The sequence below is a fragment of the Cibotium barometz genome, chromosome 12 (assembly GCF_041138505.1).
Source record: "Cibotium barometz isolate CiBa-2024 chromosome 12, ASM4113850v1, whole genome shotgun sequence".
NCBI lineage: Eukaryota > Viridiplantae > Streptophyta > Polypodiopsida > Cyatheales > Cibotiaceae > Cibotium > Cibotium barometz.
The window spans coordinates 54836177-54864143 of NC_141057.1; the positions used below are offsets into that span (position 1 = coordinate 54836177).

Below are 27967 nucleotides of genomic sequence, written 5' to 3' on the forward strand. Positions count from 1 at the left end.
GACTCCTATTGGTTCAATGAACACTAAGGGAGTGATGTTTGCTTAATGCTTAAGCAAAGCAAGAGGCATATGATGCATTCCTCAATGGTGGATGTAATGGTCATGCAAAAGGCTTCCACATGTCATGAGCATTCCACCATTGCAATTAACATACAATAGGCAAACTAATGGCATTCCAAACATTTCAAATGATGCAGCCATATGCATCCCATATATCACATGTAATGAAGCCTCTTAGCAATGGGATTCAACATAGCCATATGCATCCCATTGGAAGCAGCCATAGAGGCGGAGGGGCAGGTCAGGGTTTGGGGAGCTAGGCGGTCCTCACCCGTACGTACAAGCTTTATGGGCTTTGGTATTTTGATGTTAGAAGCTCTGGATACTTTGATGTAAAGAATTTCAGTCAATATATATATATATATATATATATATATATATATATATATATATATAAAACTTTTGATAAAAAAAGAAGGAATTTTGTAATTTGAAACTAAGGTATAATTTCATGCTTTTTGTTGTATGGTTGGCCACAGCAATCCGCGGTAATGGAGAGGGGAGATTTATACTTTTGCGCCAAATCAGCTCAAATTTTTGTGTGCGCCGTGCGGGTAAATCGGGCTATGTCGGTCGAAAACCTTAGCGAGTTCTGCAGCGATGGCGAAGCTCTGTCATGCGAATTTTCTCTTGTACTTTATCTTTCTACTCACATGCACAAGGAGCAGCAGTGTGCGAGACCATCCGCAGAAGCAGAAACGCTTGCGATGGAAACCCTAGCGCGCGCACGCTTTTACAGACCCATTATCTCATCGAAAAGCGTTGCGTTTGTTTACTGGATGATTTTCTCGGTTCATTACTGCTACGAAAAGTGCACAAAAGCTTCTGGCTATGGCGGAAATCCTAATAATTTTGGTCTGCACACACCTCTTTCATGTTCGCTGACGAGCCAAAGAAATCAAAAAGAAAAAAAGATATACTTAGCTTTCTGGTAACACCTTTCTCTGTACATTTCCGGGTATCATCTGTATTCTTTTTTAAAAAGTATTTCTCGTTTCTTACTCATTCATTGGATTCGTTGCTTAATGATCTGTTTTTTCTTTGCCTCTTTGGAGGATATCAAGGAGACCATTTGTTCTTTGAAAAACTAGGTGTGCTGTGCGAGAGAGAGAGAGAGAGAGAGAGAGAGAGAGAGAGAGAGAGAGATATGGGGCTCCTCTTCGGGTTTTTGGCAGGTTTCCTGCTTGGTTTCTCTCTAGTAGCAGGCCTGAAGTACATGATGGTTTTGCGAAGCAGACAACGCATCTTCAAGGTGAGATGTATTAAGATCAAAAGATTTCTACTTATTTTTCCTTTATATCCAGTTTTCTTTGGAATGTGCCATGTAATAGACTGCACCTTTGTAATGTCATGTATGTGGCCCAGGCTGGGGGTTTGCTACTTCTTGGCCAACTTAACCAAGATGATGTGAAGAGGCTTTGTGACAACAACTATCCATCATGGTTATCGTTCACTACATTTGAGCGGGTGAGTAATGATGTTTACCTTTCTATTTGTATGTATTTGTACCACAAGAAGGTCCCTACAATTTAATATCACAGAAAACGTCCATCTACATTGAGGAGGAAAGGAAAAGTTGTTTGGTCTCAAAACTCAGATCATAGGTGCGAAGCCTTGTGGCTTGTGGCAGTGATTATGCTCTGGCATGTAACTAATTCTAACTTGGAAATCCACCTCAGAGAAGAGTAATGTCAATAAATGCCATCATGGGCCGTAGAATTGAAGACTGTGTCTGGTCAAGTTTGTCCTTGCTTGACTCTCGGTAACTTCAAAGTTTGTCCACTATTCAATTCTCTTCAGCTTTTAAGAACATACACAATTCTGGGTCTGGTCACGTTTACTCAGTAACTTCAAACTTTGTCCATTTTTTCAATTCTCTTCAGCTTTTAAGAACTAACATATTCCCAACAAAATGTGAGCTACCAACTCCGGAGTGATTCCTCAACTGGATGGGAGGTTTCCTTCAAAGCATTATAATGTGTGTGACTTTAGTGTGTCCGACTACTGAGCGTAGGGATGTCAAGAGTCACAGTTGTGTGTCTCTAGCACAGATGACAACTCAGAATTACAGCCCTGATTCCTCTTGATGATCTGTGACAACAGATATCCATGATTTCACCCACCATCATGGCTGAATAGCTTTTTAAAAAGTGATTTGAACAAAACCCTGTGTTTGGATTGTTATAAGGTGAAACTGGTCGTAGCTCCCCGTATGTCCTGGCCTGCGCACCCCTCCACCTGCCTGCCATTCTCCCTCTTTCCTGCATATTTTCCTCCTGCCCTCCATTCACCCCTTTACCTGCATCTCCTTCTGCCCACCATACCCTTTTTTCAACACATTTCCTTCCTGCCTGCCATTCATCTCTCCTCCCTCTTTACTTGCACGCCTGCTTCTCTGCCTCTCACCTTCTTCTCCCCCTTGCTTGCGCAGATAAGCCCCTCCTCCTGCCTCTCCTGTTTCTTTGCCTCTGTCAACATATGGAATATTTTTACTGTGTTCAAGACAGCCATCGGCCGGGGGAGAACAATCCATTTTTCCAAAGACGAGCTTATGACCTTACAGGCAGATTTTGATAAAGAAGTCAAGACCACACTCATTTTCGGGTCTCATCCTTCCTGCTCTTAGGCCAGGGATTGGATGCTAGTGGCACTCCCCACAAAGCTTGTGTCGCACTTTACCGATGCCTGCTTGCTTGGGAGGGGCTTCTTCCAAGCTGCTGATTTAAACATGATTAAGACAGAGGAGAGAGAAGAAGAGAGAGATAGTTGGTATCAGGATTCTCTGTATTTAATTTGGTACAAAAAGGTGACATGAAAGTCTGTACATAATCTAGGCCCTTGGTCAGCCCTTTAGGGGTGACCTCTGGCCCCTACATGACTTCTATAGACTTCTATGCTTTTGAAATGATGAACGAGTTGATGTTTATGTGCTGCAAATGATGTCTTTGCTTGTATATATGTTGAGGTGGCTGGTCGGCCTGCTGTAGTGTTGTCGGCCTTCAGCTGGACAAATAAAAGGCTTAAAATGCTTAAATTACTTAGCTTAATTCCAATATTTGCCCCACTTGCTGCCCTTCACACTGGTGCTGCCTGAGTCCCCCTAGAAGGCTGTTGACTGCTGGCTGGGTGCCTAAGAAGGCTGCTGACTAGGTTCCCATGGCCTCCTTACTGATGATGCTACCGATGGTGATGGTGATGGTGATGATGATGATGATACTAATACTGATGTTGATGCTACTGATGGTAATGATGCTCTAAATGCTGTCCTAGCTGCTATATTAGTAAGGGATTATGATGTTCCTACTGAGGATTATGCCATGGCATGGGCGTGCACGTGACATCCCCTCCTAAACTTGTTGATGGGGTGGACACTCTGTCATCCTTCCTCCTTGGACTACTCACTTTAACCTTCCACTTTGACTCTGACTTTGACTTTGATATTTTTGTCTGAACACCTTCTGCTTTTGATCTCCACTTCGGCCAGCCCCAAGTCCTACCAAAGGAGGGACAGCCTTGCTATGGGTATTAAATACCTTAGCCATCATGTAGACCCAGTTGGCAGCCCTTGTGAGGGCTTGGGCAGCAGTCGGCCAGGCCAGACAGTAGGCAGCCAAGGCTGACTACAGTTGGCCAGCAACCAAACCAGCCCACGACCCAAAGACCAAGAATTTAATGCTATAAAACCAGTTGTGGCAGTAATTCAAACATGCCGACATCCTTTCTGCCATCCGACTAGCTCCATATGGACATATAAAAAGGCGAGCTATCCTCAGTCCATAAAATCATTATATAAAATCAAGTTCTCAAGTAAACAGTCAAGCATGTGTTCTTAGGCTCCAGCCTTTGCATACTTTTCACCATTCTTTGTGCTTTCAAGCCAAAGGCAGTAGAAGCTTAGTCTCTTCGAGAGTTCTTAGCAACACACCAACCCTCAGTCTCGGGCCGGTGTATTCTCTTCGAAGGTAGCTTCAGAGTTGCCTACAACATATGCATAGTTCTGCGCAACGTTTGGTCACTTTGTCCTTGTGTTTGGCAGTTAGTAAGTTGGTTGGTCCGCTCAGCTTTGTGGACACAGTTTAGCTTGTATTCAGTTCTTCAAAAGAAATAAAGCAAATACTCCTACTTGTAGGGGGGTCTTCATTGGGTAATTTTGGACCCCATTTGGTGTCGTCTCGACTACATCTTTCAATTCACATATGCTGTTTAAAGGATTGCTAAAGACTCACTAAACTTAGGTTTAAAGAAGGCCTTGTTGTTTTACACGATCCTAACTTGGCATATGCTACATTGACCTTGCAACTTAGGGTGAGAGCATCTTGTGGATGCTGAGATCAAAAACCACTTGCCCATACACCATGGCATCAAGCTTTGAAGACATTACTAAAGAAGAAGAACCATTTGAAGAAATGCTTCCATGCAAAGAAGACAAAGACAACCAAAAGTTAAAAGAGGGGATAATCTCCCACCCAGACCCCGGTCCTCTCGTCGTCTTGAAGACCATCGTATCGATTTGGTACCTGGAGTCGAGTCACCCAGTAAGTTTTTGTATTATTTGTCGAAGGCGTTGGAAGTTGAGTTGGAGACTCAACTAGCGCAATTGCTTAGGTCTGGTTTCATGAGGCCTTCATCATCTCCATTTGCTGCACCGATTCCTTTTGTGCAAAAGAAAAATAAGACTGTGGATTACTGAGCCTTGAACAAGTTGACAATCAAGAACAAGTTCCCCATGCCAAGGATAGAGTACATCCTTGAAAGACTCAATGGTGCTAAGTACTTCACCAAGATCGACCTCAAAAGTGACTATTATGAAGTCAGAATCTTTGAAGCCAATATCCTGATGACAGCCTTTTGAACAGAATGAGGTCATGTCTGTTGGCTTAACCAATGCACCGGCTACCTTCAACAAGATGATGTCACGAGTCTTTGCTGTACTCATTGGTAAATGTCTTCAATTTTTTGGATGACATTCTTATTTTCTCTGCTACTACAGAATAGCACAAAAGGATGTGTAGAAGGTCTTGCAGGTTTTGTGAGAGAAAGAACTCTACATCAATGTGAAGAAGAGCGTATTTGGAGTTCAAGAAGTCCAGTACTTAGGCTACGTGATCGGTTCCGATGGAATTTGTCTTGACCTTAAGAAGATTAAGGCAATCCTCGATTGGGACGTTCCGAAGATAGGCCAAGAGATACGATCCTTCGTGGGCCTTTGCCAAGTGTATAGCTCTCATATGGATCGGTTTTCTAACCTTGTAGCACCATTGACCGATTTGCTCAAGGGAGTGAAGACTAGAAGACAAGGTTTCAGTCACACAAGAAATGCTTTAGACTCTTAGAGGCATTCTTTGCTCTGCAAAAGGTGGCTTTAGAAGCACCAGTACTGAAACTCATATCATGGGATGATCCCATTGAGGTGATCATCGATGCTAGTAATTTCGCCATTGGAACAATATTACAACAAGAAGGAAGACCAGTGGCGTATTACAGCAAGAAGTTGAATGATGTAGAAAAGAACTATTCTGTGACCTGTCTATGACAAAGAGTTGCTAGGGGTTATCACAGCCTTGAAACAGTGGAAACCTTTTCTTTATGGGAGGGAATTTACTGTGAAGACAGACCACTAGGCCTTGAAGTGGTTACAGACTATGCTAAGTGCCCAGTGGAGCGATAGACAACACCGATGAAGTTAGTTGTTCCAACAATTTGGCAGAATGATTGAGTATGTACCGGGTAAGCACAACCCTGTGTAGATGCTATTAGTTGGAAAATCAATATTCAAACAGTACACGAGTCCACTGTATTGGAGATACAAGGAAAGGACTTAAGTATGCAGATTGCCCAGAATTTGGAACTCCTTATAGTATGGCCCTTTATTTAGAACCGGGTCATTATACCATTCAGGACGGTTGGCTCTTTTACAAGAGTCGACTTTGTGTTCTTAGGGAGAAGAGAGTGACACTCCTCCATGATGCCCATGATTCACTCGTTGGTGGTCATTGCGTAGTCTCAAACTCACGTCGTAACTCTTCTTTACAAGCATCGTTGCTCTCCATCGAGGTGAGATATTTGGTGGAGGAAGTATCAAAAAGAAGTCTTTTCCTACCTAGGTTAGATCTAGGCTAAGACTTATGCATACAGAAATGGGCTGAAACCCTAAAAATGGAAACCTTACTTTGGTTTTTTCACTTTACACACTGAATCTAGGCCTGAAAGAACTATTGCTAGGGTTGAACTCATGCAAAATATAAAAGACCTAATTTTGGCCTGCAACCCTAAAATGCAAACCCTAATTTAGCCTGCGAAAAAACGCAAGCTAAGGACAACCCTAGAACAGCCTAGGCTTTGATACCAATGTGACGTGTGTTGCAGAAGCATGTCTATGATTAACGCTAAGCAATAGACATTCATGCTAATCCTTAGACCTAATCATGTACAATGATCTTGGATCTTGACCTAGATCCAATTCATGCATGCTAAGCTTCATGCAAATGATCTTGCTCATTCACATCTTCATGATGCATACCAAAGATCCTTACAACCCTCTACTTGCAATTAGTCAAGAGAAGCCCCTGGTGATTCACCATTGTGTCCTTGCTGTCTTGCAGACTTTGACAAATAGATCCTCTTGATCTTTGAATGATGATTCTAATGAATAGATATATTTCTAGATGAATCCAGGAACATGCCCAAATTCACCTTTTAGGAACGTGCATGTTATATACTCATGGTAGTCAACCCACAAGACTATATAACTATCAACTCCATTATGCATAGTATGGACTAGATACTATGACATCCCCACTAACGTCATGAGTGCCCAATAGTGGGTGTAGAACTCTGTATCAAGATATGCTCTCACACACACACACACACACACACACACACACACACACACACACATAAGAGCATATATTCACACAAAGCTCTTTGTACTAAGTTTTTGTCAAACCTCTGGAGATGCAGGGCAGACTCAGCCATAATGAAGCCTAGCACTAAGGGAAGTAGCAAATAGAAAGAATTAGCACATCAAATAAGTAGTTGATAGGATAAAGGCACCGCTAAAGATAGAAAGAATTAGCACAATATCAACTGGCCGCAACTCAGACGAAAACTTCACAATGTGAAATCTGCATGTCTGCTAATACGGTTGAATTATATACCTAGATGAATCCAGGAACATGCCCAAATTCACCTTTTAGGAACATACCTAATGATCCTATTTATAGGGAGAAGATAAAAATTCGTAATTGAGTCGGTTTTGCCTTTTTAGCCAACAAAACTTTGTCCAAAAAGTCATATTTTGTGTTCATAATGTGTCCAACTTGTGCCCCAACCATTGGGCTATGTCCTAGGCACTTTTCGGCATCGTTTGTACTGCCACCAAGATTGTTCAAATCGGACCATATTCTTCCTCTTATCTTGCCCATATATCTGCTGAGGAGGATAAGCATGTCCATGTGCATTGGGATTAACGGATGCACATGACGCCACCACCATAGGGATGAGGTGGATAAGACTGTTGGTAAGAAAAGGAGGCATAGGGCCCGTGTTCCACATGTCCTGTAATGCCAGAGTGATCTCAGCTCCAATGTCATCCCAAGAACTCATGAAAAACATGGGAGAGAGGCCATCATTCCCAAGAAATTCACCATGTGATAATGCTTGAATTGCATGTCTAAGCTCATCTCTAGAAAAAGGGACATCAAGTAATGCACACATGTCATCCAAAATCAAGACACGTCATCCAAAATCAGCCTAGGCAAGGACTCCAAAAATTCTATAGTGCTCTATCCTTTTGATAGGAGTGAGTCCCTGTAGGTAACAAGCGGCAGTAAAAATCAAAGGCAATCCTCCCGACCATGTTAGGCTCAGAGTGGAGCACATCCTTTGGGTAGCTTTGGTGGCTATGGCTTTACAAAGAAGTGAGTGGAGATAAGAACTCATGATGGTGCCGTAAGGGTATGGCTGTAGGATGCACCAAGCTAGGACCGTGTGAAACAATGAGGCCTTCTTTAAACCTGAGTTTAGTGAGCCTTTAGCAATCCTTAAATAGCATACATGAATTGAAAGATGAAGTCAAGACAACACCAGATGGGGTCCCAAATTACCCACTGAAGGGGTCCCCTTGCAAGCAGGAGTATTTGCTTTATTTCTTATGGAGAACTGAATACAAGCTGAATTTTGTCCACAAGATTGAGCCGACCAACTGATTGACTGACCGCCAAACGCAAGGACGAAGTGACCAAACACTGGGTAGAACTATGCATAAGCTATAGGCGACTGTGAAGCTATCTTCGAAGAGAATACACTGGCCCGAGACTAGGAGTTGGTGTGCTGAGAACTCTGGAAGAGACTCAGCTTTTGATGCCTTTGGCTTGAAAGCACAAAGAATGCTGAAAAGTATGCAAAAGCTGGAGGCCTAAGCACACATGCTTGACTGTTTGCTTGAGAACTTGATTTTATCCGATGATTTTATGGGTTGAGGCTTGCTCGCCTTTTTATATGTCCATATGGAGTTGGTCAACTGGCAGAAAGGCTGTCTGATAGAATGTGCAGCGGAAGAAGGGACAGTGGAAACATAGGAGAGAGAGTGAGAGAGAGAGTGGGAGAGGAAACACAGGTGAGAACCTGCTCTCAATATCATCATCCAAAGGAATACATGTCCCGAGCAAGAGGGAAGAAAACCTTGTATGTGAGGGACTGCAGCAAACAATGCTAAGCAAGGAGTGAAGAATGAGGGAGGCAAGCCAGCTATATATATGCCCAAAAGTAGGTAGCCGACTAGCATCCACACGATTGGGATAAATGTCCAAGACTAGGATAAATATCCAAGACACCATAAAAATGGGAATAAAATAGGGAAAAATATGTGAGGGGTGACCACCCCCTCTAGGTAACATGGTCAGCCCTAAAGGCTAAAATAGGACACCAAACAGGAAGCCAGCAACAAGGGGATGATGTCTAACACCCCCTCTCAGCAGCATCGGATGCTGAGTGAACTCCAAGAAGCCAGAGATGCCATCCTCGATCAAAGATGAAAGCCAGAGATGCCATCCTCGATCAAAGATGAAAGACTGCAGAAACAGGTACCAAGAAAGTTCCACACTAGAGAAGAAAACGCAGCCAAACAAGGGCTACAAACCTGAAAATTCAGGCCAACCAGTGTCCACACCTCCTATGAGGAAAAACACTGAAGAGAAGGTACCTTTGGGTCTATCAGATGAAGCCCAAATGAAGGTAGAGCTACCTGCAAGATCTGTTCTGAAAAAAACGCAGCAACAAGGGCTGGAATTCTGAAAATGCAGAGGTAAAAGGGGCTGTAGAACAGGCTGAATCTGGAAAAACAGTAGAGATATGGTACCACCAAGCCTCAGATCAGCAAATTGGCATCAGAAAACGTGTAGGAGAAAAAAACGCAGCATGTAGGCTGCTGCTATCCTGCACCGAATAGGCGGGTAGCACTACGCTGGGGGGGGGGTGGTGGGCGGTAGATGCTGCTGAATACTGAAGACTTGCTGCAAAACTGCTGTAGACAACACCTGTAGAAAAAGGCAACACTCCAAGGTGCTGCTGCCCTGAAAACAGAGCAACCCGACCGGTGAAGAAGGGATCTCAGGGGTCAAATGTGTAAAGGATGAACTCGGGCTGCAATGGAGAAGCGCCTGGAAGAGGCAGGCGACCAGCAGCAAACCTGAGAAGAAAAAGCGCAGATCTGTCCATCTGCAAAAAAACGCAGAAACACAGGAGGTAGAGGAGGGAGCATCCAACACTGAAGATCAACAGCGCTCTGACACCGTGATAGAATGTGCAGCGGAAGAAGGGAAAGTGGAAACACAAGAGAGAGTGTGAGAGAGAGAGATGGAGAGGAAACACAGGTGAGAACCTGCTCTCAATATCATCATCCAAAGGAATACATGTCCCAAGCAAGAGGGGAGAAAACCTCGTATGTGAGGGACTGCAGCAAACAATGCTAAGCAAGCAGTGAAGAATGAGGGAGGCAAGCTAGCTATATATATGCCCAAAAGTAGGCAGCTGACTAGCATCCACACGATTGGGATAAATGTCCAAGACTAGGATAAACATCCAAGACACCATAAAATGGGGATAAAATAGGGAAAAATATGTGAGGGGTGACCAGCCCCTCTAGCTAACATGGTCAGTCCTAGAGGCTAAATAGGACACCAAACTGTCAGAATATGCAGCGGAAATGACAACCAAACTTGGGTAGACAAGAGCAAGTAGACTGCAGAAAATAATCAGCACAAGAAACACAGAGAGATAGGTGTGTAAACTCTTCTCTATACACAAGATCCTGAAAAACTGAATGAGAAAGTGGTGGGGGCTGAGGGGCAATATATACATCTCCATGTGAGCAGTCGGCCAGCTATACAGATGGTGCCCACGACTGAGAAAATACCCCACGACTGAGAAAATACCAGTCGGCCAGCAGCCTGATGCCCACGACTGGTGCTAGAGCAGTCGGCCAGCAACCCAGATGCACACGACTGAAGAAAGTCCAGTCGGCCAGCATTGGGGTGCTCCTGGCATCACCTGGCAGCCCTCCCACCACTAGGAAAAAATGGGAAAAATAGGGAAAAAATACGGGGAGTGTGGAAAAATGATATACGGGCGGGCACACCCACAACAGAGGCCCTGGTGTATACAAATAGACAGGAGATGACTTCTAACACCCCCTCTCAGCTCCTGGCTGTGAAACCAACCCCAGGGAGCTGGAGTGCCGCCTGAGCGTAGCCTGAGGTAGAGACTTCGTGAAGAGGTCCGCCGCATTGTCCTCCGTCGAACAATAAAGTAGCAAGATGTCACCCGCCAAGATCTTCTCACGAACAAAGTGATACTGTATCTCTATATGCTTGGTCCGGGCATGGAAAACCGGGTTCCGAGCAATAGCTATACAACTTTGGTTATCACACTGGCTGTGGGCTCCCTCTATGGAAACCCCATCTCGCCTAGCAGCCTCCGCAGCCATACAACCTCACAAGCAGCACCACAAGCAGCCCGATACTCTGCCTCTGTCGAAGAAAGGGCAATAGTTGGCTGCTTCTTGCTGCTCCAAGAAACTGCTCCTGAGCCGAGGGTAAAAGTGTATCCTGAAGTAGACCTCCTCGTGTCTGGATCTCCTCCCCAATCTGAGTCACTCCAACCTTGGAGCTTGACTCCATTCCCTCCTGTGTAAAAGAGTCCCAGATCCTTCGTACTCTGCAGATACTGCAAGATCCGCAATCCTGCGTCCCAATGAGTCTTCAATGGCGTCTGCATAAAAGAGCTCAACAGCCCCACGGAGAAGCTCAAGTCCAATCTGGTGTTCAGCAACCAGATCAATGAACCAACCAGCTTCCGGTACTGCGAGGCATCAACTGGCTCACAAGGATCTGTAACGGTTAACTTTGTGTTCGGGTCCATCGGCGAAGTAATAGGCTTACAGTTCTCCATCCCAAAGGCCTCAAGCAACTCATGAACATACCGCTGCTGAGAGACGAAAACCCCCCTCTGGGTCTGCCAGATCTCCAATCCCAAGAAGAAGTGGAGTAAGCCTAAGTCGGTCATCTCAAACTCCTTTGACAAGGCAGCCTTCGTCACTCCAATGTGCTCCACATGACCGCCGGTGAGAATGAGATCATCCACGTAAAGGATGATAAGTGTGACCATGCCGCGTTCCCGAAAGAGATACAGGTTCGGATCTGCAACCGATCTCTGAAATCCAGTCCGAATAAAGAAGGAATCAATCTTCTGATTCCAAGCCCTCGGAGCTTGCTTAAGACCATACAAGGCCTTACGTAACCTGTAAACCATCCCTTCCGATCCTGGAACAATAAAGCCTGGAGGCTGCTCAACGTACACCTCCTCCTGCAGGTCACCATTAAGGAACGCCGATTTTACATCCATCTGGTACACGGGCCACCTCTGAGAAGAAGCAAAGGCAAGAACGGTCCGAATCGTGGTCATCCGCGCTGTCGGTGCAAAGGTATCCTCGTAGTCGATGCCTGGTCGCTGAGCATAACCCTTAGCCACGAGCCTGGCTTTGTGTTTGTCCACCGACCCATCAGACGCGTACTTGGTCTTAAAGACCCATTTGACACCAATGACTGACCGCTTCGACGGCCTCGGTACCAACTCCCAAGTGATCTAAAAATCTGAAAATATGCAAGTGGCTGTCCAGCCCCTTAGCCCGCCTTCCTCTTGCACCTTCTCTTCCCGTTCAGCCCGAAAAGTCCACCGATCAGCAACCTGTTGCTCCCCCTCTTGCTCAGAAAAACGCCCAAGATCTCCTAGAGCCTAGGGCTCTGATACCATGTCAGAATATGCAGCGGAAATGACAACCAAACTTGGGTAGACAAGAGCAAGTAGACTGCAGAAAATAATCAGCACAAGAAACACAGAGAGATAGGTGTGTAAACTCTTCTCTATACACAAGATCCCGAAAAACTGAATGAGAAAGTGGTGGGGGCTGAGGGGCAATATATACATCTCCATGTGAGCAGTCGGCCAGCTACAGATGGTGCCCACGACTGAGAAAATACCCCACGACTGAGAAAATACCAGTCGGCCAGCAGCCTGATGCCCACGACTGGTGCTAGAGCAGTCGGCCAACAACCCAGATGCACACGACTGAAGAAAGTCCAGTCGGCTAGCATTGGGGTGCTCCTGGCATCACCTGGCAGCCCTCCCACCACTAGGAAGAAAAATAGGGAAAAAATACGGGGAGTGTGGAAAAATGATATACGGGCGGGCACACCCACAACAGAGGCCCTGGTGTATACAAATAGACAGGAGATGACTTCTAACACAAAGAGGAAGCCAGCAACAAGGGGATGATGTCTAACACTGTCAACTTGTTTTAATTACTGCCACGATTGGTTTTATAGCATTAAATGTTGGTCTTTGGGTTGTGGGTTGGTCTACCGTCTGGTTGCTGGCTAACTGTAGTCAGCCTTGGCCGCCTACTGTTTGGCCTGACGGACTGTTGCCCAGGCCCTCACACAAGGGTTGCCGATTGGGTCTACATGATGGCTAAGGTATTTAATACCCATAGCAAGGCTGTCCCTCCTTTGGTAGGCCGCCTTGGGGCTGGCCTTAGGACTCGTCCCTGCTACATGAATGCAACTAATATGCTCTAATGCATTGTACTCCTAAGGCTGACATCTACATGCACCTACATGAGGAATACTTGCTGAACTCTCCAAAGTGGGTTAAGACGACTGACCTAACAGACCTCTATGGCTGGGAGACTGACCTACCTAGCTCGTGCATGACATGTCGCTCACAAGGGGGTCACAGCATACGACAAAATATCCTATCAAGGTGTAGTACTACTTCTCTACATGTTTCTTGCACTGTTGATGAACCAGTTTGTCACACCATGTACCACAATGCATGGGTGCACGTGACATTCCCTCCCCCTTAGCTTGGCGGTAGGTTCATGGCTTCGAGGTAGTCCGCCAATAACTATGGATACTCGAGGAAGAATTTTTCATCTAGCCAAACGGCTTCATGGGTCCCTCGATCTTTGAGCTTGGTATAAAATTGGCAAAGTCGTCGTCTAAACCGTGCTTCCAACGATGTAGAAGGATCTCCTCGGGCTCTATCACTTCTACTTCATCAACCATTTCTAGTTGCTGCTCTTTTGGGACATTCTGCAATGAAGGTATAATATAAGGCTTTAACCAAGAGACGTGGAAGACATTGTGCATCGTCCAATTGTCTAGCAATCTGAGTTGCATGGAGACATCACTTAACTTCTTGATGATGGGAAAAGGATCAAAACTCTTGAATGATAACTTTGGACAGCCTAGCCCACTTGCTTGAGTCTTTGCTGCATGATCCTTAAATATACCCAATTGTCCTCTTTGAAGTTGACGTCTCTCCTTGACTTATTTGCTTGTCTGGTATAAGCCTCCTGAGCTTTGGTAAGACGCTCTTTGATTGGCTCAATGATGGCTGAAAATGTTTCTGATGGCTAAAAATGTTTTCGACGTCTTGTTGGCTTCTAAGGAGATATCATCCGAGTGTGAAGGGATGAAAATCTTCGACCAAAGGCTGCCTCATAAGGAGTTCTACCAACGCTTGATGAATGTGTCATTGAGAATCGCCTGCACCAACGGGAGATAAGCTCCCACTTCGATTGCTGATCATGGCAATACGCCTTAAGCACATCGAAAGCTACCTAATTGTAAATCTCAGTTTGGCCATCGGTCTAGGGATGGAATGCACTAGGCAATTGCAATTAGGTACCAAAGTTGTCGAATAGAGCTCGCCAAAATGAGATGTAAACTTCGGATCCCGATTTGAAGTAATGGTCCGTAGCAAACCACAAACTGGATACCAATGTCCGAGAAAGAGCCAAGCTATATCTTATGTTGTGGTCGTTTGTTTGCATGGTATAAGCATACACATATAGTGAGTATTCCAAGATCAAGTAGATGCGAGAAGTGGTCCAACGAAATCCATAGAAATGTCGTGAAAAGGACCCTCAAGGAACGGGCAATGGTTGAAGCAACCCTGGCTGTTTGGTGTGAGGTACTTTCACTTTTTGACATATGGGACATGCGGAAACATAGTTGTATACATCCCTGTGCCTCTCCGCTCAATAAAATGATCTTTCTAACTTCTCCAAAGTACTGTTGATCTGGTGCCAGCTACAAAACCCGCCAGTGATATAAATGTCGAACAGTCATGCAGGCGCCTTGTGATTGTCAGCTCATGTTGAGCTTGACATCTCAACAACCAGTATATGGAGTGACATCGTTCACACTCTTTTGGCCACCTGGGCCCGCATACAAGGATCTTCTAGAGTTGCGCATACAAAATGCAGCAGGTTTTTATGAGAGTGGAACCATGCTGTTTTCTTCTCCTCCACTCCTACGTGGCTTTTATGGCAGAATAGTGCCCCCGATTGGTTGAGATCTTCTTGTGTTTTGGCTTGAGATCTCCTTTTGTATGATTTTATTTTACTTAATAGAAGTCTCTTTTCTGGGAAAAAAAAAGAATTACAGCCCTCAGGTGAATGGAGTTTGTGGCTTTTCTTATGAAGAGGATTCTATAGAAATTACAGCTCTGAGGTGAACGAAGTTTGCTGGTTGTCAAGGAGCCCATGTAGTGACCTCGGAATACTGTTACAGGTGAAGTGGCTCAATATGCAGCTCAAGAAGATTTGGCCATCTGTTGCCTTGGTAAGCTGTTTTGTAGCTATTTCAATTCATGTAGCACCGGTGACATTCTAACGATAATTATAAGAAGGCTTTTAATCAATATGGCCTTTTATAGGCTGCATCAACGCTAATCCAAATGACTGTTGAGCCTATGCTGGTGCCTTATTGCCCACCTGGATTCCAAATGAAGTTTGCAAAGCTTTTTCTGGGAAATATTGCACCTCAGATTGAAGGTCCTGCATCTGAATTATTTGTACACAGTTAGTTTTTATCCTAATTACATATATCATAGAATCCTAGGGGCTATTCAACCCGAAAATGGTGTCAAAAAAGTTGCTTTAGGTGAGCACGTGGAATGTTGCTATGTTTAAGGCAGTTGTACATGTTACTTTCAGGAATCAAGATCCAAACTATCCAAAGAGGCCAGCTTATAATGGATCTAGACTTCAAATGGGGGGGCGATCCAAGTATTATTCTTGCTATCCAAACACCTGTTGGTGCCAAGTTGCCTATTCAGGTGAGTTGTTCTATGATCATCCTTATTTGAGCATTGAAACTAGTGTGATATAATATGCATGGTCTTGCATAAATTGAGAGTATTTATATATGTGATTGTGTTGGTGCTTATTGATCATCTATAATCATCCTTATTTGAGCATTGAAACTAGTGTGATATAATATGCATGGTCTTGCATAAATTGAGAGTATTTATATATGTGTTTGTGTTGGTGCTTATTGCTTCTTGTTGCAATTGCTCTCTTTATTTTTTGGATTTTCTATTTAAAGGTAAATGTGGTGTAGGGTTGGTTCAAGATGTGGACAATGTGTTTGCTAAGGTTTTCTACGGCCATAATGGAACTTGCATGCAAAGAGGTTAGTATGATAAATAGCCTTGGTAAGGGCGCTATAGTTGTAAGTGACTTTACTGTCACTTTACATTGAACGACAACTTCTATGTGGATGAGTGGGGCTGCGACAGGGGAGGCATGATTGGCATCCTCGCCTGCACAACATTCTCTGACCATGCACAAGTGATCCTTACCCTCGCAGAACTGGTTCAGGCGGACAGCCAGCAGAGAGACTTAGGGCATTCAGAGAGCAGGAGAGGAGCCTTTGATGCACCTTAGCCTCTCCTTCAGCGGCTTGTGTGTGTTCTCCTTTGCATCTTTGCTATCTTGTTATTTTAGACTACACAATATGGTTGGTTAGCAGAGCAGGCTTGGTGCTGTAGTGAGCTTTTCCAAAAGGCACCAGCACATTAGCACAAGCGCAGAGCTTTCATCGTCTAGCAGCGAAGTGGCTGTAAAACAGCAGCGAATCGGCCCATCTTCTTTCTTGTCTTCAAGCAGCAGCAACGACTTCAAACTGAAATAGTAAAGAAGACAGCAGTGTGGTTGATTCTCCACAGTGCTCCGAAGACTTACAACAACTACAACTTGTTGAAGGCCTTTAACTCAAGCTTGAAACTAAGAATCAATGTAGTGCAAAAGTTTACAAGTAGCCAACCAGCTGTAGCAGCAAAGAAGGGAGATCATCAGGATTGCGCGAAGAAGAACTCATCATCCTTAACCTTTCAAATTTATGTGGCACGGATTTTTCGATGTGCCCAAACTCGTTTTCTCAGCACCCAATTTGTTTTCTGCAGATTTCTGTTTATTAAAGTTTCATCACATATAGTCATCTATAAGCAAGCGTCCACACGCACAAAGGGCTTTTTGGTCTTCTGTTGCTTAAAGGGTTTCTACTTACAATTTCTTGAATCATGGCAAACTCTGATTGAGATGTCTCATCTGGTGAACCTTGGCAAGTTTGATGGTTTGAATTTCCACACGGGGAAAATCAGAGCTTGTTTGTCTTCATGAGGATTGTCTCATGGAACATAGAGGGACTTGGTGGTGTTTTTCCGTAGTCACGGAAGGTCCCATGGACATTTTGCACTTGCAGGAGCATAAACTCGACGCAAGCCAATGTGGTAGATCTGGCAAGTTATTATTTGGTCACACCTTTTGGTCGGGAGTTGCAAGGATCAAAGGTGGTCTATGTATTTCAGTGTCAGCCCCTGTCTTCTTGCATCATTGGCCATGGTGTCATTTTGCTTGCTAGAACGCAATGGATCATCATTATGCAAGATGGGGGACACATTGGTATTCTGAATATGTATGCACCTAGTCATAGAGGGGAGAGGATAAGGCCCTCACTGATTTGCTTCCTCATGCTGATCATTGGGGGTGACTTTAATATGGTTGAGCAACCATCAGATAAAAGAGGACAAGTGGGTATGGTGCACCCACTTCAGAGGGCCTCTTGAGAGAGGTTTATTCTTTTTTTTTTTTTCTTCAGAAAGGAGACTTCTACTAAGTATGAAAAATTTTACAAAATGGAGATTTCACACCAAGCAAGGTGGAGATCTTAACCAATCAGGAGCCCTGTGCTGCCAATAGGGTCCCGAATGAGAGGATGTGAAAACGATACCAATGTCCCACTCTCTCATAAACTGGGCGCGCTTCCTCTCTGCAACCCTCGAAGATCCCTGGATTCTGGCCCAGGTAGCCATAATGGTGTGAATAATATCACTCCAAATCTTGCAAAGACACTGAGAAACAAGATCGGGAGTACCCTCAATGGCCTTAGTGCATCTAGCCTTCCAGATATTCGAGGTTGAGATGCTAGCAATAATCTCCCGTCTAACCTCTGTGCCGGAGGGACAAAGTGTGAAAGTGGCAAATCTTGAAGACAACACTACCAAGCAACTCCTTGCCTAACCATAATGGCCAAGCTCCTGTCAGTCCCCTTGAACCTCAGCTGAGGCCCAGACTGTGTCAACCAAATGATAGAACCAAAATTAATCCTACCAAAGAGGTGTGCAATCGCAGACCAAACCCTCTGTGCTTCCTTGCATTCCCATAAACAATGGTGAACTGACTTCGAAACCCCTGCACATCTAGGGCATGCTGGGCAAGCACCGGTAACAGACCTCCACTGATTGGTGGCCAGACCACCATGAAGAGAAACCCAGATAAAGGAGGAAATCTGTGGCTTCCTATAAGAATGCCACAATCTCCGTCAAAATACCCTCTGAATGTCAATCGAAATGCCGTAAGACTCCCAATGGGGTCTAAGAGTAGGGACACTCTGAATGCGTCCCAAGATAAGATGTTTGGCATTCCGCACTGTATAACTAAAAAAAGGCATGCTTTTCAAAGGGTTACAAGCATCCTGCCACTCCCACTCACCGGGGTCCCAATGCAAATGTCTGATAGGGCAGCCACCAAACAACCAAAGGCTAACACTCTCTGTGATCATCCCTGGGGGGGGGGGGTGGTCAACATAGACGTGCTTCCCTAACCTGCCAACAACTCTGGCTGGACGAATCTGGGGGCCCTCAATAAGGTCCTGCACATCACATCTCTCCAGTTGCCATCCATCCTGTACAGAAAAAAAGACCGGTACATCATCCTCCCTAGGCAAGGAGATACCCATAACTTGAAGAGGAACATCTGTCTCAGAGAAAACCCCAAACCAAGAATGATGATGACCTTCCAAAAAAGATCCAGTAATCCAATGGTTGGGAATGGCTGCATCAATCTGTGCAATCCTCCGGCTAGAGCCTCTCAAATGCTGCATGAAATCCAATCTCTGCACCTCGGTAAGGCTCTGAAACCTCTTCCAAGCCAGCACTGTGGGGCATAGGGTCTCCCAGCCAGCCCAGAGAATATGCATAGCTGCCCCAAGAGGCCTACCATGCACATCTAAGATCAAATCATTGCACAGAATGGGTTGCCTGTTAGCTTCCTCCGTTGAACGCAGGGGGATGTGTACCAAAAAACTCCTCAGGTAGTCCGAGGCCCATAGGAGATACCTAACCAGGGGGGGGCGAAGGGGAGCGGTGAACTGCATCTGCAAAAATAAAGCATGAGCTGAGAGTCCAGTCACCTCCGCGAACAGGGACTGCGTGATTTGTTGCATGAGAAAGTCCTTCCACGGCTCAGTGCTTGGAAGAAAGCCCCTAACAACAAGCTTACAGAGCAAGGCCTTACATTGCACCTCGGGGTCAATGATATTCAATCCCCCTTCCTGCTTAGGCCTGATAATGGTTTCCCAAGCAACTCTGGCCCTGGTGTGTGCATTTCCACCAAGCCCTGACCAAAGAAAGTTCCGAATAAGGCGACGAAGCTGGCCAATGCATCCCTTATGAAAAATCCAGCACGAAGCAATAAACCAAGTCGTGGCTAGCAAAACTTGGTTAACCACCAAAGCTCTAGAGGCCAAGTCGAGCTTCCTTCTACTCTAGTGATGAAGTTTGCTTTTAATGCTTAAGAGCACTGGAGCAAATTGTTGTGCAGGGGAGATGTCAACGCCCACCTGACAACCAAGGTATCTGGCAGAGCATCCTCTCTCAATCCAAGTAATACCAACATCTGTACCCCAATTTGCACCAAGAGGAGAATCACTGATCCAAAAACCAATTGATTTATGCCAATTGATAGTAGCTCCTGCTGCCAAACAAAAGGCCTCCAAGGCTGTCCAGAAAGCACATAAACAAGCATGTGAAGCCTCAAGGAACAATGCCGTATCATCTGCTAACTCAGAGTGCAAAAACTCTTTTTTTGTGCATAAAGGCAACTTGAGAACCACAACACTAGGGACAGCTTGAAGAAACCTGCTCATAGCCTCAGCTACAATGAGGTACAGTAAGGGGGCAAGGGGATAGCCTTGCCTCACCGAACGGGAAATTTGAAAACGCTCGCCGTGCTCCCCACAAGCTAAAACAGTGCTATGAGCCTCCCTGTATAAGCAGGATACCCCCGTGATCCAGTTTTGGGAAAACCCCATAAGTGCCATAGTGCCCTCCAAAAAATCCCAATCCACTCTGTCATAAGCTTTTTCAAAATCAAGCAAAAGAATGGCAAGAGGCTGTTGACTAGACTTTGCCCACTCGACAGCTTCCTAGAAAGAAAAGATGTTATCAACTATACTCCTTCCTTGGAGGAACCCATTCTGTGTATCATGAATAGTCCTTTGGAGAATCGGTTGCAACCTTATACTCAAGGCTTTAGCTAAGATCTTATATGCAGATCCAAGGAGAGTGATGGGCCTCCATTGTTTGATGTCAGTCTTGTCCCCACTCTTGGGGATAAGGTGAATCAGCCCCTCCGTGAGGTATGGCGGCATCATACCCGACAACCACATTTCGTGAAGGGCAACAGTGATAGCATCTCCAATATGATCCCAAAAAAGAATAAAGAAGGCGGGAGAAAGACCATCATCCCCTAGGCATGAACCACTGGAAAGAGCAGGTAGTGCGTGAAGGAATTCATCCTTCGAGAAAGGGGCATCCACGGAAGAACACATAGCATCTGTAATGAGCCTGGGCATGCACTCCCAAACTTTCTGCCGTGCCACATCTCTCGGAGGAGAGGGCACCTCTGCAGTCAACAAAGATCGATAAAAATCTGAAGCAATACCCCTTACCTTATTAGGCTCAATCTGAACCTCACCCTGTGAATCTTGCAAATACCTTACAGAATCCCTGCTATGGGAAGGCCTATGTGCCGAAAAAAACTCTTTGTTGCATCTGCCACCCATCTGAGTCCAAAAAGCCTCGTTTGCATGAAACGCAAACTCAGCCCTCCTATCCATGGCCAATTGCAGCTCTGCTCTAACTGTGGTCAAGAGGTCTGTAATCCAAGATGCATGTGGATGCTTTTCATGTTCCCTCTGAAGAGCAGCAATCCTACGCCTAATAGCTCTCTCCTTGTCCAGAGCCTCCTTCTTCTTGGACAAGACAACGCTATGATAATGATGGCTGGTCCTCTCAAGAGCCAACTCAATATTATGACGAGGATCAGGACCATCACAAGATCTCCATCTCTCTCTGATCTCAAGGGAGATGTCAGCATCTAGATACAGAGAGTCGGGGATACGGACACGGCAAGAGGCCGAGTGAGCCCCAGGCTCCCTGAGACACAAAACGACGGGGCAATGATTGGATTTGGTGGTGCCAGGCATAATAGCAATGGCGCCTCCTCTGTCCAGGGACCAATCATCCACATAAAATTTGTCCAAACGTGCAAAGATGCTGTCATTCCCGCTCCTGCGGTTATGCCAAGAGAAAGATAAGGAGTTTGGCCTTCTCTGGAAGTCGTCCTCAGTCCAGCAATCCCTGCCAAAGAAAGAGAGCGTGAACCTCTCCCATGAGGCTCGCTCCAAAGGGTGTAAACCCCCTTCGCGTCCACCCTTCTTGTCAGAAGGTTGCTCAACCGTATTGAAGTCTCCTCCCACTATCCAATGATCAACCTGGGGAATGACATTTGTAATGGTGTCCCAAAAGGCCACCCTTTCACCTCTCACGTTAGGTGCATAGATATTCAAGATTCCCAATTTCTGACCCTCATGCATGATCAAGATCCACTGCGCTCTAGCAGGGATGATAACACTGTGCCCAATAACATGAGGCATAAAAGATGCTGCCACTGAAATGCAAACACCCCCTCTAGCCCCAATAGTCGAGGACCAAAAGGTGTGGCCAGAAAGCATCTTACCAGTTTTGCCACACAGAGATCTATCCAATTTGTGTTCCTGCAACAAAAGTATATCCATAGACCCTCCTGTAACAACAGGGTGAAGCCGGTCCTTCAGAAGGCGCTTCCTACCACGGGTGGGAAGCCCTCCAAGGCCCTGAACATTCCATGAGACGATTCTGGAAGAGAAGAGGGTTTGACCCCCGATCTAAGAAGACGATGGGCAGCCTGAGGACGCCTCTCATAATGCTGGAGGACGGGATAATCCACGGGGCAAAGTGCACTGACATGCCCTTGTCCGAGGCCCTGCACAGTACCTGCATATGTATGAGAAACCTGTGTGCCCTGCGGGGCATCAAGGGCAATGGCATCATGTTGAAAATCTTGCAATACATGATCCCCACTGCGTTGAACATCCTGCATATCGCCCCCTCCAAGTAAAAAGGACTCAACAAAATCATCCTGATCTGATATATCATCTCCTTGCAAAGAAGCATGAGCTGATACATCCCTCTACCTAGAAACATCATCTATGTGAGGTACAAGATTCGAGGTGGTCTTCACATCAATCGCACCAGGGGGGCGGGCGTGAGAGACAGCTCGCCACACTTGGCGGACTGTAGGATGGGAAGGATCCAAGGGAGGTGGTGCGTGAGAAGCATGCTTGCGAGGCCTCCTGTGACCTCGAGCCCGAGGGCAATCTCGAGCAAAGTGACCCTGTTGGTGACAAACCCGGCACTGATCAGGTTTACTTGCAATCTCCATACGTTGCTTCAAAAGACCACTAGGGCCCGGACGCAAAACATAGTCCTCAAAGAGCTGACAGTCATGGGCAAGAACCATGACCTTGGGGACAGCATCCGCCGAGGCAATGACCACCTGGGCAGAAGATGTTGGCAAAGCGTGGAGGGGGGGCACTTGAAGAACCAGCCCAAAGGCGGACCCGATGGCCTCAAGCATATGCCAATATGCGCGAGGAAGACCTGGGAATCTGAGAGTAATTGGGAAACGGTTCCGGTCTTCCTTAACAGGGTCAAAATAGCTGGAGTAGAGAAGAAAAACAACCTTCCTCGGGCCCAATGGCAAAGGGCTGCCCTTCAAAACCTTTGAGGCTACGTCCTCGGAATCAAAATCCACTTGGAAGAAACCTCTTCCAAGCGACCTGACATCTCGAAAGTGTGGAGCAAGGTCAGAAGGCAGAGCCGCCAAGACCCAATCCCGAGCCTGGAGACGGGAAGGGTGAGATCCAAAGATTGTGGCAATGAGGGTCGTTTTGGAGTCTTTCTCGATTTCGGCGAAGAGGACCTTGAGCTCGGCTTCGGAAAAAACAATGGTTCGCCCGGCCGAGGGAGAATGATTAGCCATGATGCTAATCGAAGAAGAAGGCCGACTTGAACCCGGATGAGGAGCAATCCGAACCAAGGGGAAAAGGTAGGCAAGGAGGCGAAGGAAAGGAAGGGAGGGTGGAAACGGGAAGCAAGGGGGGGGGGGGGGAGCTGAACACACAGGTGAAGGGAAGACTGCGCAGAGGGATGAGGCGGAGGAATGAGGGGAGGAAGATGCAGGGGCGACCAGCGAGGAAGGATGAGAGGCGGAGGAATGATGGCAGGCAGAGGCAGGGGCGAACAGTGGAGGAGGACAGTTGGGAGGCGGAGGAAGGCTGGGGCGACACTGGCACAGAGGTGGAGGGGCGCAGGCAGGGTTCGGGGAGCTTACATGGTCATTCGCCTACAGGATTGATTCAGAGAGGTTTATTCTCTCTATACATGGAAGAGATTGTTGGCTTGAGGATGATGTTCACAGGAGGCCATCCTCTCTCCTCTTTTTTTGGTCTAATAGGATGAAGGATACAGGTTGCGTCTATGTACGCTTAGACCGCTTCTATGTTGATGTTTGGGTTCTTTACAGGGGAGGACATACACATAGCTTCTTGCACTTCCAATTCTGATCATTGCCCAATGGTTTTATGTATTAGAGATCCAAGAATACCATGGCTCTACGCCTCGTGTGCGTATTCCTAAACATTTCTACTCAGATGCAGAGTTTTCATGGCAGGTGATAGATGTATGGAAGTCTCGTAACTTTTTTAATGGCCTAGAGAGTGTGGCATCCGCATTGCATCTCGTGTCAGTGATTTTTTCTACAAGATGGCCTTACTAAGGATTCAGAAGGTCATTGACCATGAGATGGTTGTGAGATGTAGGTTAGCAGCATTACAGAGGGAACATGAAAATCACCCCAATGCCCAATGGATTGCAGATAGTTTATGTACTGTTAGGGATGAGCTTCAGTACTCCGTGGAGTAGAGAGCGGAGTACCGCTACCATGCATATGAGTCATTTTGGACTCAGATGGGAGGCAGATGCAGTAAACACTTTTTTGCTACTCATGGTCCATCTCATAGCAGAGAAAGTGCTAGACAGTTGCAGGATACTCAGGGCACAGTTCACTCGGATCCTTCTATGGTGAGGTGGATTGCCTCTGAGTTTTATTGTCAGCATCTTATCGCTGAGCCCCATACGCCCCCGAGGGATAGATCACAACAGAAGGGCTACTTTGCATCAGATGGTCACGGAGGACATTGTACTTCACTTGATGCCCCTTTCTCCACTGAGGAGTTCAAACTTCAGGCAGGCATTCCATCCATTACCTCAGGGTAAGTTCCAAGGGGATGATTGCCTCTCACCCACCTTTTTTGTGACATTATGGGATGACTTTGGGGAGCATATCACTATGACTCTTTAGGAGATGTGGAACATAGGGAGTGTGCCTTCTTCTCTTACTGAGGGTCTTATTCACCTTATCCCAAAAGGTGATGATAAAACAAATATTGGTCAGTGGAGGCCTCTCGCATTGCTTGGGACTGCCTACAAATACTTGCTAAGGCAGTAAGCATGAGGTTGCAGCCATTATTGCAAGATGTGATTCATGATACACAAAATGGGTTCCTTCAAGGAAGAATCATCTTTGATAATATCTTCTCTTTTTGGAAGGCAGTTGAATGGCCTAAGGAAAGCAACCATCCCCTAGCCATCTTATTGCTAGACTTTGAGAAGGCATATATTAGAATTGATTGGGATTTCCTTGAAGGAACCCTTAGACCTTAGTTTGCACGAGTACTTACGAGCGTGAGGAAGCAATTTCTTCATTGGAGTTCTAGGAGATTGGATCTAGCCTCTAGACCCTTGGTGGTTAACTAACTACTACTTGCCTTAGCCTGGTTCATTGCCTCATGTTGGTACTTCTCTCGTGGATGCATATTGGTCAGTTGTAGAGATTGATTAACCTTTCTCTGGTCAGGTATGGATGGTACACTAGACACTTGGGTTCATTGCCTAATGCTAGTGCTTCTCTTGTGGATGCATATTGGCCAGTTGTAGAGATTGGTCAAACTTTCTTTGGTCAGGTATGGATGGTACACTAGACACTTGGGCTAGAGTTGCTTGGGAGACTATTATACACACTAGACAAGAAGGGGTGCTGGATATTGTAGATCCAGATATAGATATACAGTGTAGAGAATTGCTTTGCAAGTTAGCGGTCAGAAGTTTCCTTCTAGGCATTGAGCCTTGGAAGAATTTCTTTATGTTTCACATTTCTAGTTGTACATCTCGTGGTGCTGGAGGTTGCGGATGCTCAGTTTATGTTTCATCTTTACAGAGGTAGAGTATAGGGCACCTTCATCTCCACTTAGAGATGCCATTATGAGCACCGGGAGCAGCATGATACATTTTTGAGACAAAGGCTTCCTAGATTAGAGGATGAGGCTGATAAACAGCCCATTGCTCTACATGAGACCTGTCATGACCTTGTGAAAATGGAACAGCACAAGTGTGGGCGTGGTGGTTGCTGAGCAAAATGAATATTAAATGATTCATATTTGGGGTGCCCGGACAAAGGGAATGATGTGTGGACATCTTCAGGTGTGAAGGGGGACCAAGAACATTAATATTTTTAATGTTCTAACCATGGGTGGCCCCTAGGCCTAAGTGGCCCTTAGGAACTTTAATAAACATTAAAGTAAGGGCCTTAGGATATTTTTAGAGGGAGGAAACTCCACTTTTGGTACACGCCTCTCTCTCTCTCTCTCTCTCTCTCTCTCTCTCTCTCTCTCTCTCTCTCGCGCGTGCGCTTTTGGGGAAGCGTGCAAGCTACATGCGTTGAGGAGAAGGGAAACGTGAGTCGACTGGCTGCTGGTTTCTGTACAGAACAGGCCGTGCTGTACAGTCCACGTGGCTGCTGTACGACTGCAGGTTCAGGTTCAGGCGGCGCTGGCAGGAACAGACAGCAGGCGGCTGCTGTGCAAGTGTTGACCTGTACGGTACAGGCGGTTGCAGACCTGTACGGACAGGTACAGTCGACAAGGAAAAACTCTGTCCAGCTGGTACAGTCGGGTACAGTGCAGACCCGTACAACTGGTACAGGCGGAGGTGCATCATACAGGCAGCAGCTGTGCAGGTGCAGAGCCTATACGGACTGGTATAGGGGATACTGCTGACCTGTAAGGACACGTACAGACAGGTACAGTTCTGTTCAATCCTGAACAGTAGAAGGCGGCGCATTTCCAGCTGCTGCAAGCAGTGCTTTATCAGAGCATAGTGGTGCATCAGCCAGGTGGTTGCAGGGGGGAGAGTACAGACAGTCTTTGTCAAGTACAGACTGGTACGAACTGTCCCACGGGTGCAGAACCACGCATTGAATTGGTAAGCTCTGAACTTGTCCATCTTTCTTTCTTTCCACTGGCTTATGTTTGCTGCAGAGTTGTGTCATCTGGCCCCTTGTGAGAGGAGGGGTATGGCAGTTTGAAAGGGTGGAAACAGAGACTGGACAGTGGATGTTCATGGAATATGCCAGATGTGTGCTCAAGGCTGCCCTGCTGAATTGTCTTGGTTGATCAGAGGAAAGCACAGTGTGTTGCTTTTGTGGGACACAGATCTGTGTGTGAATCCTCTGTGCTAAGAGGTCTCGAGGGCTGCCAGATTGGACATACAGGTTTATTCTCTTGGCTGGCTTTGTTGTACTTAGTTTTACATCTCATTGAATTTGAATAAAGAAATACCGAAAGGGGCGCCAAGCTTTGGGGCCATCAGGTGTCGATTTCATTTCAGTTTTGGGGCATTCTAGCTCCAGTTAATTTTGTTATTTATTTGGACTACAAGTGGAAGGGTGATTGCTAGTCTACCGCACTTTGGTTTATACCAGAGGCTGGTTTCAAGGTTCCGTTGCCGGGACCCATCATCAACTTTCTTAAGGGGGTGAGCTCGTGGTTGACTCGAGGAAAGTCATTGCTGAAAAATTCAGCAGCATGTCTGATACAGAAGATGAATATTTTTATAATGAAGAGAAAGAGCAAGAAATCTCTCCTTAGAGAAATGAATCTGAGGATATTCTTGCAGGAGAACAGGCTGCAGATGATGAACAAGATGAGGATGTAACACAGCCAGAAGATATGCCTAGTAAAGAGGAAGATGATGCTCAGTTTAAAAATCGTTTGGCAGGTGTAATGGATGTGTTTATGCAGCTCACACAAAGTGAGAAGTTTGCTGAATTTATGAGATCCCGTTCTGAGCCTGAAAAGAAGAAGAAGAAGGTGCGTTCTAAGAACCTACCTCAGGGTCATAGTGGTGCCTTCCCACAGGATCCATCTTTTGGACAGTTTTCGAACATGCAACATACTTTTGGTGCCAACTCACAGAGTTTCTTTTTCGGACAGCCATCTATTCCTCAGCAGTCTATGCATCCAGGTTATTTTGGTGGTGGCTCTGTGTTCCAATCCATGACTGGGGGTTATCCTCAGGGAGGCATGGGTATGCCAGGGACTTTTGGAGCTAATTTTCAGCCTGGTATGCAAGGGAATATGTATGGTGGTATGCAGTCTGGAATGCAAGGGAACATGTTTGGGGGCATGCAACCTGGAATGCACGGAAATATGTATGGGGGCATGGAGCCCGATATGCATAATGGTATGTTTGGAAACATGGCTGGAATGTATGGCATGCCAGGTGTGGGAATTGGTAATGTTGACCCTATGATGGGCATGAATGCTGGGCGTAGCAATCTTGTGAAGCCACTTCCCTACGATAATCTAACGCCTATGGGTAAGGCGAAGGATTATAAGGAAGGGGGAGCTGCTGTGAAATTTGACACATTCAGTGGGGCCAAAGATAAGCTAAAGGCACTTACCTTTTTGCAGCAGTTTGATGCTGCTTTTTCTGGTGGTAA

The 27967-nt window shown here is 45.9% G+C and overlaps 1 protein-coding gene across 1 annotated transcript in view; it reads left to right on the forward strand.

Moving 5' to 3' along the window:
• Nucleotides 1–1099: 1099 nt before the first annotated feature.
• Nucleotides 1100–27967, forward strand: part of LOC147633598 (calcium-dependent lipid-binding protein-like) — a 64653-nt gene continuing 37785 nt past the window's right edge. The window contains exons 1-6 of the mRNA XM_086806721.1: nucleotides 1100–1151; nucleotides 1236–1312; nucleotides 1426–1527; nucleotides 15195–15245; nucleotides 15340–15457; nucleotides 15620–15741. Coding sequence (XP_086662847.1) covers nucleotides 1277–1312; nucleotides 1426–1527; nucleotides 15195–15245; nucleotides 15340–15457; nucleotides 15620–15741 — 429 coding nt within the window. The 5' untranslated portion in view covers nucleotides 1100–1151; nucleotides 1236–1276. The remainder of the gene's footprint in view (nucleotides 1152–1235; nucleotides 1313–1425; nucleotides 1528–15194; nucleotides 15246–15339; nucleotides 15458–15619; nucleotides 15742–27967) is intronic.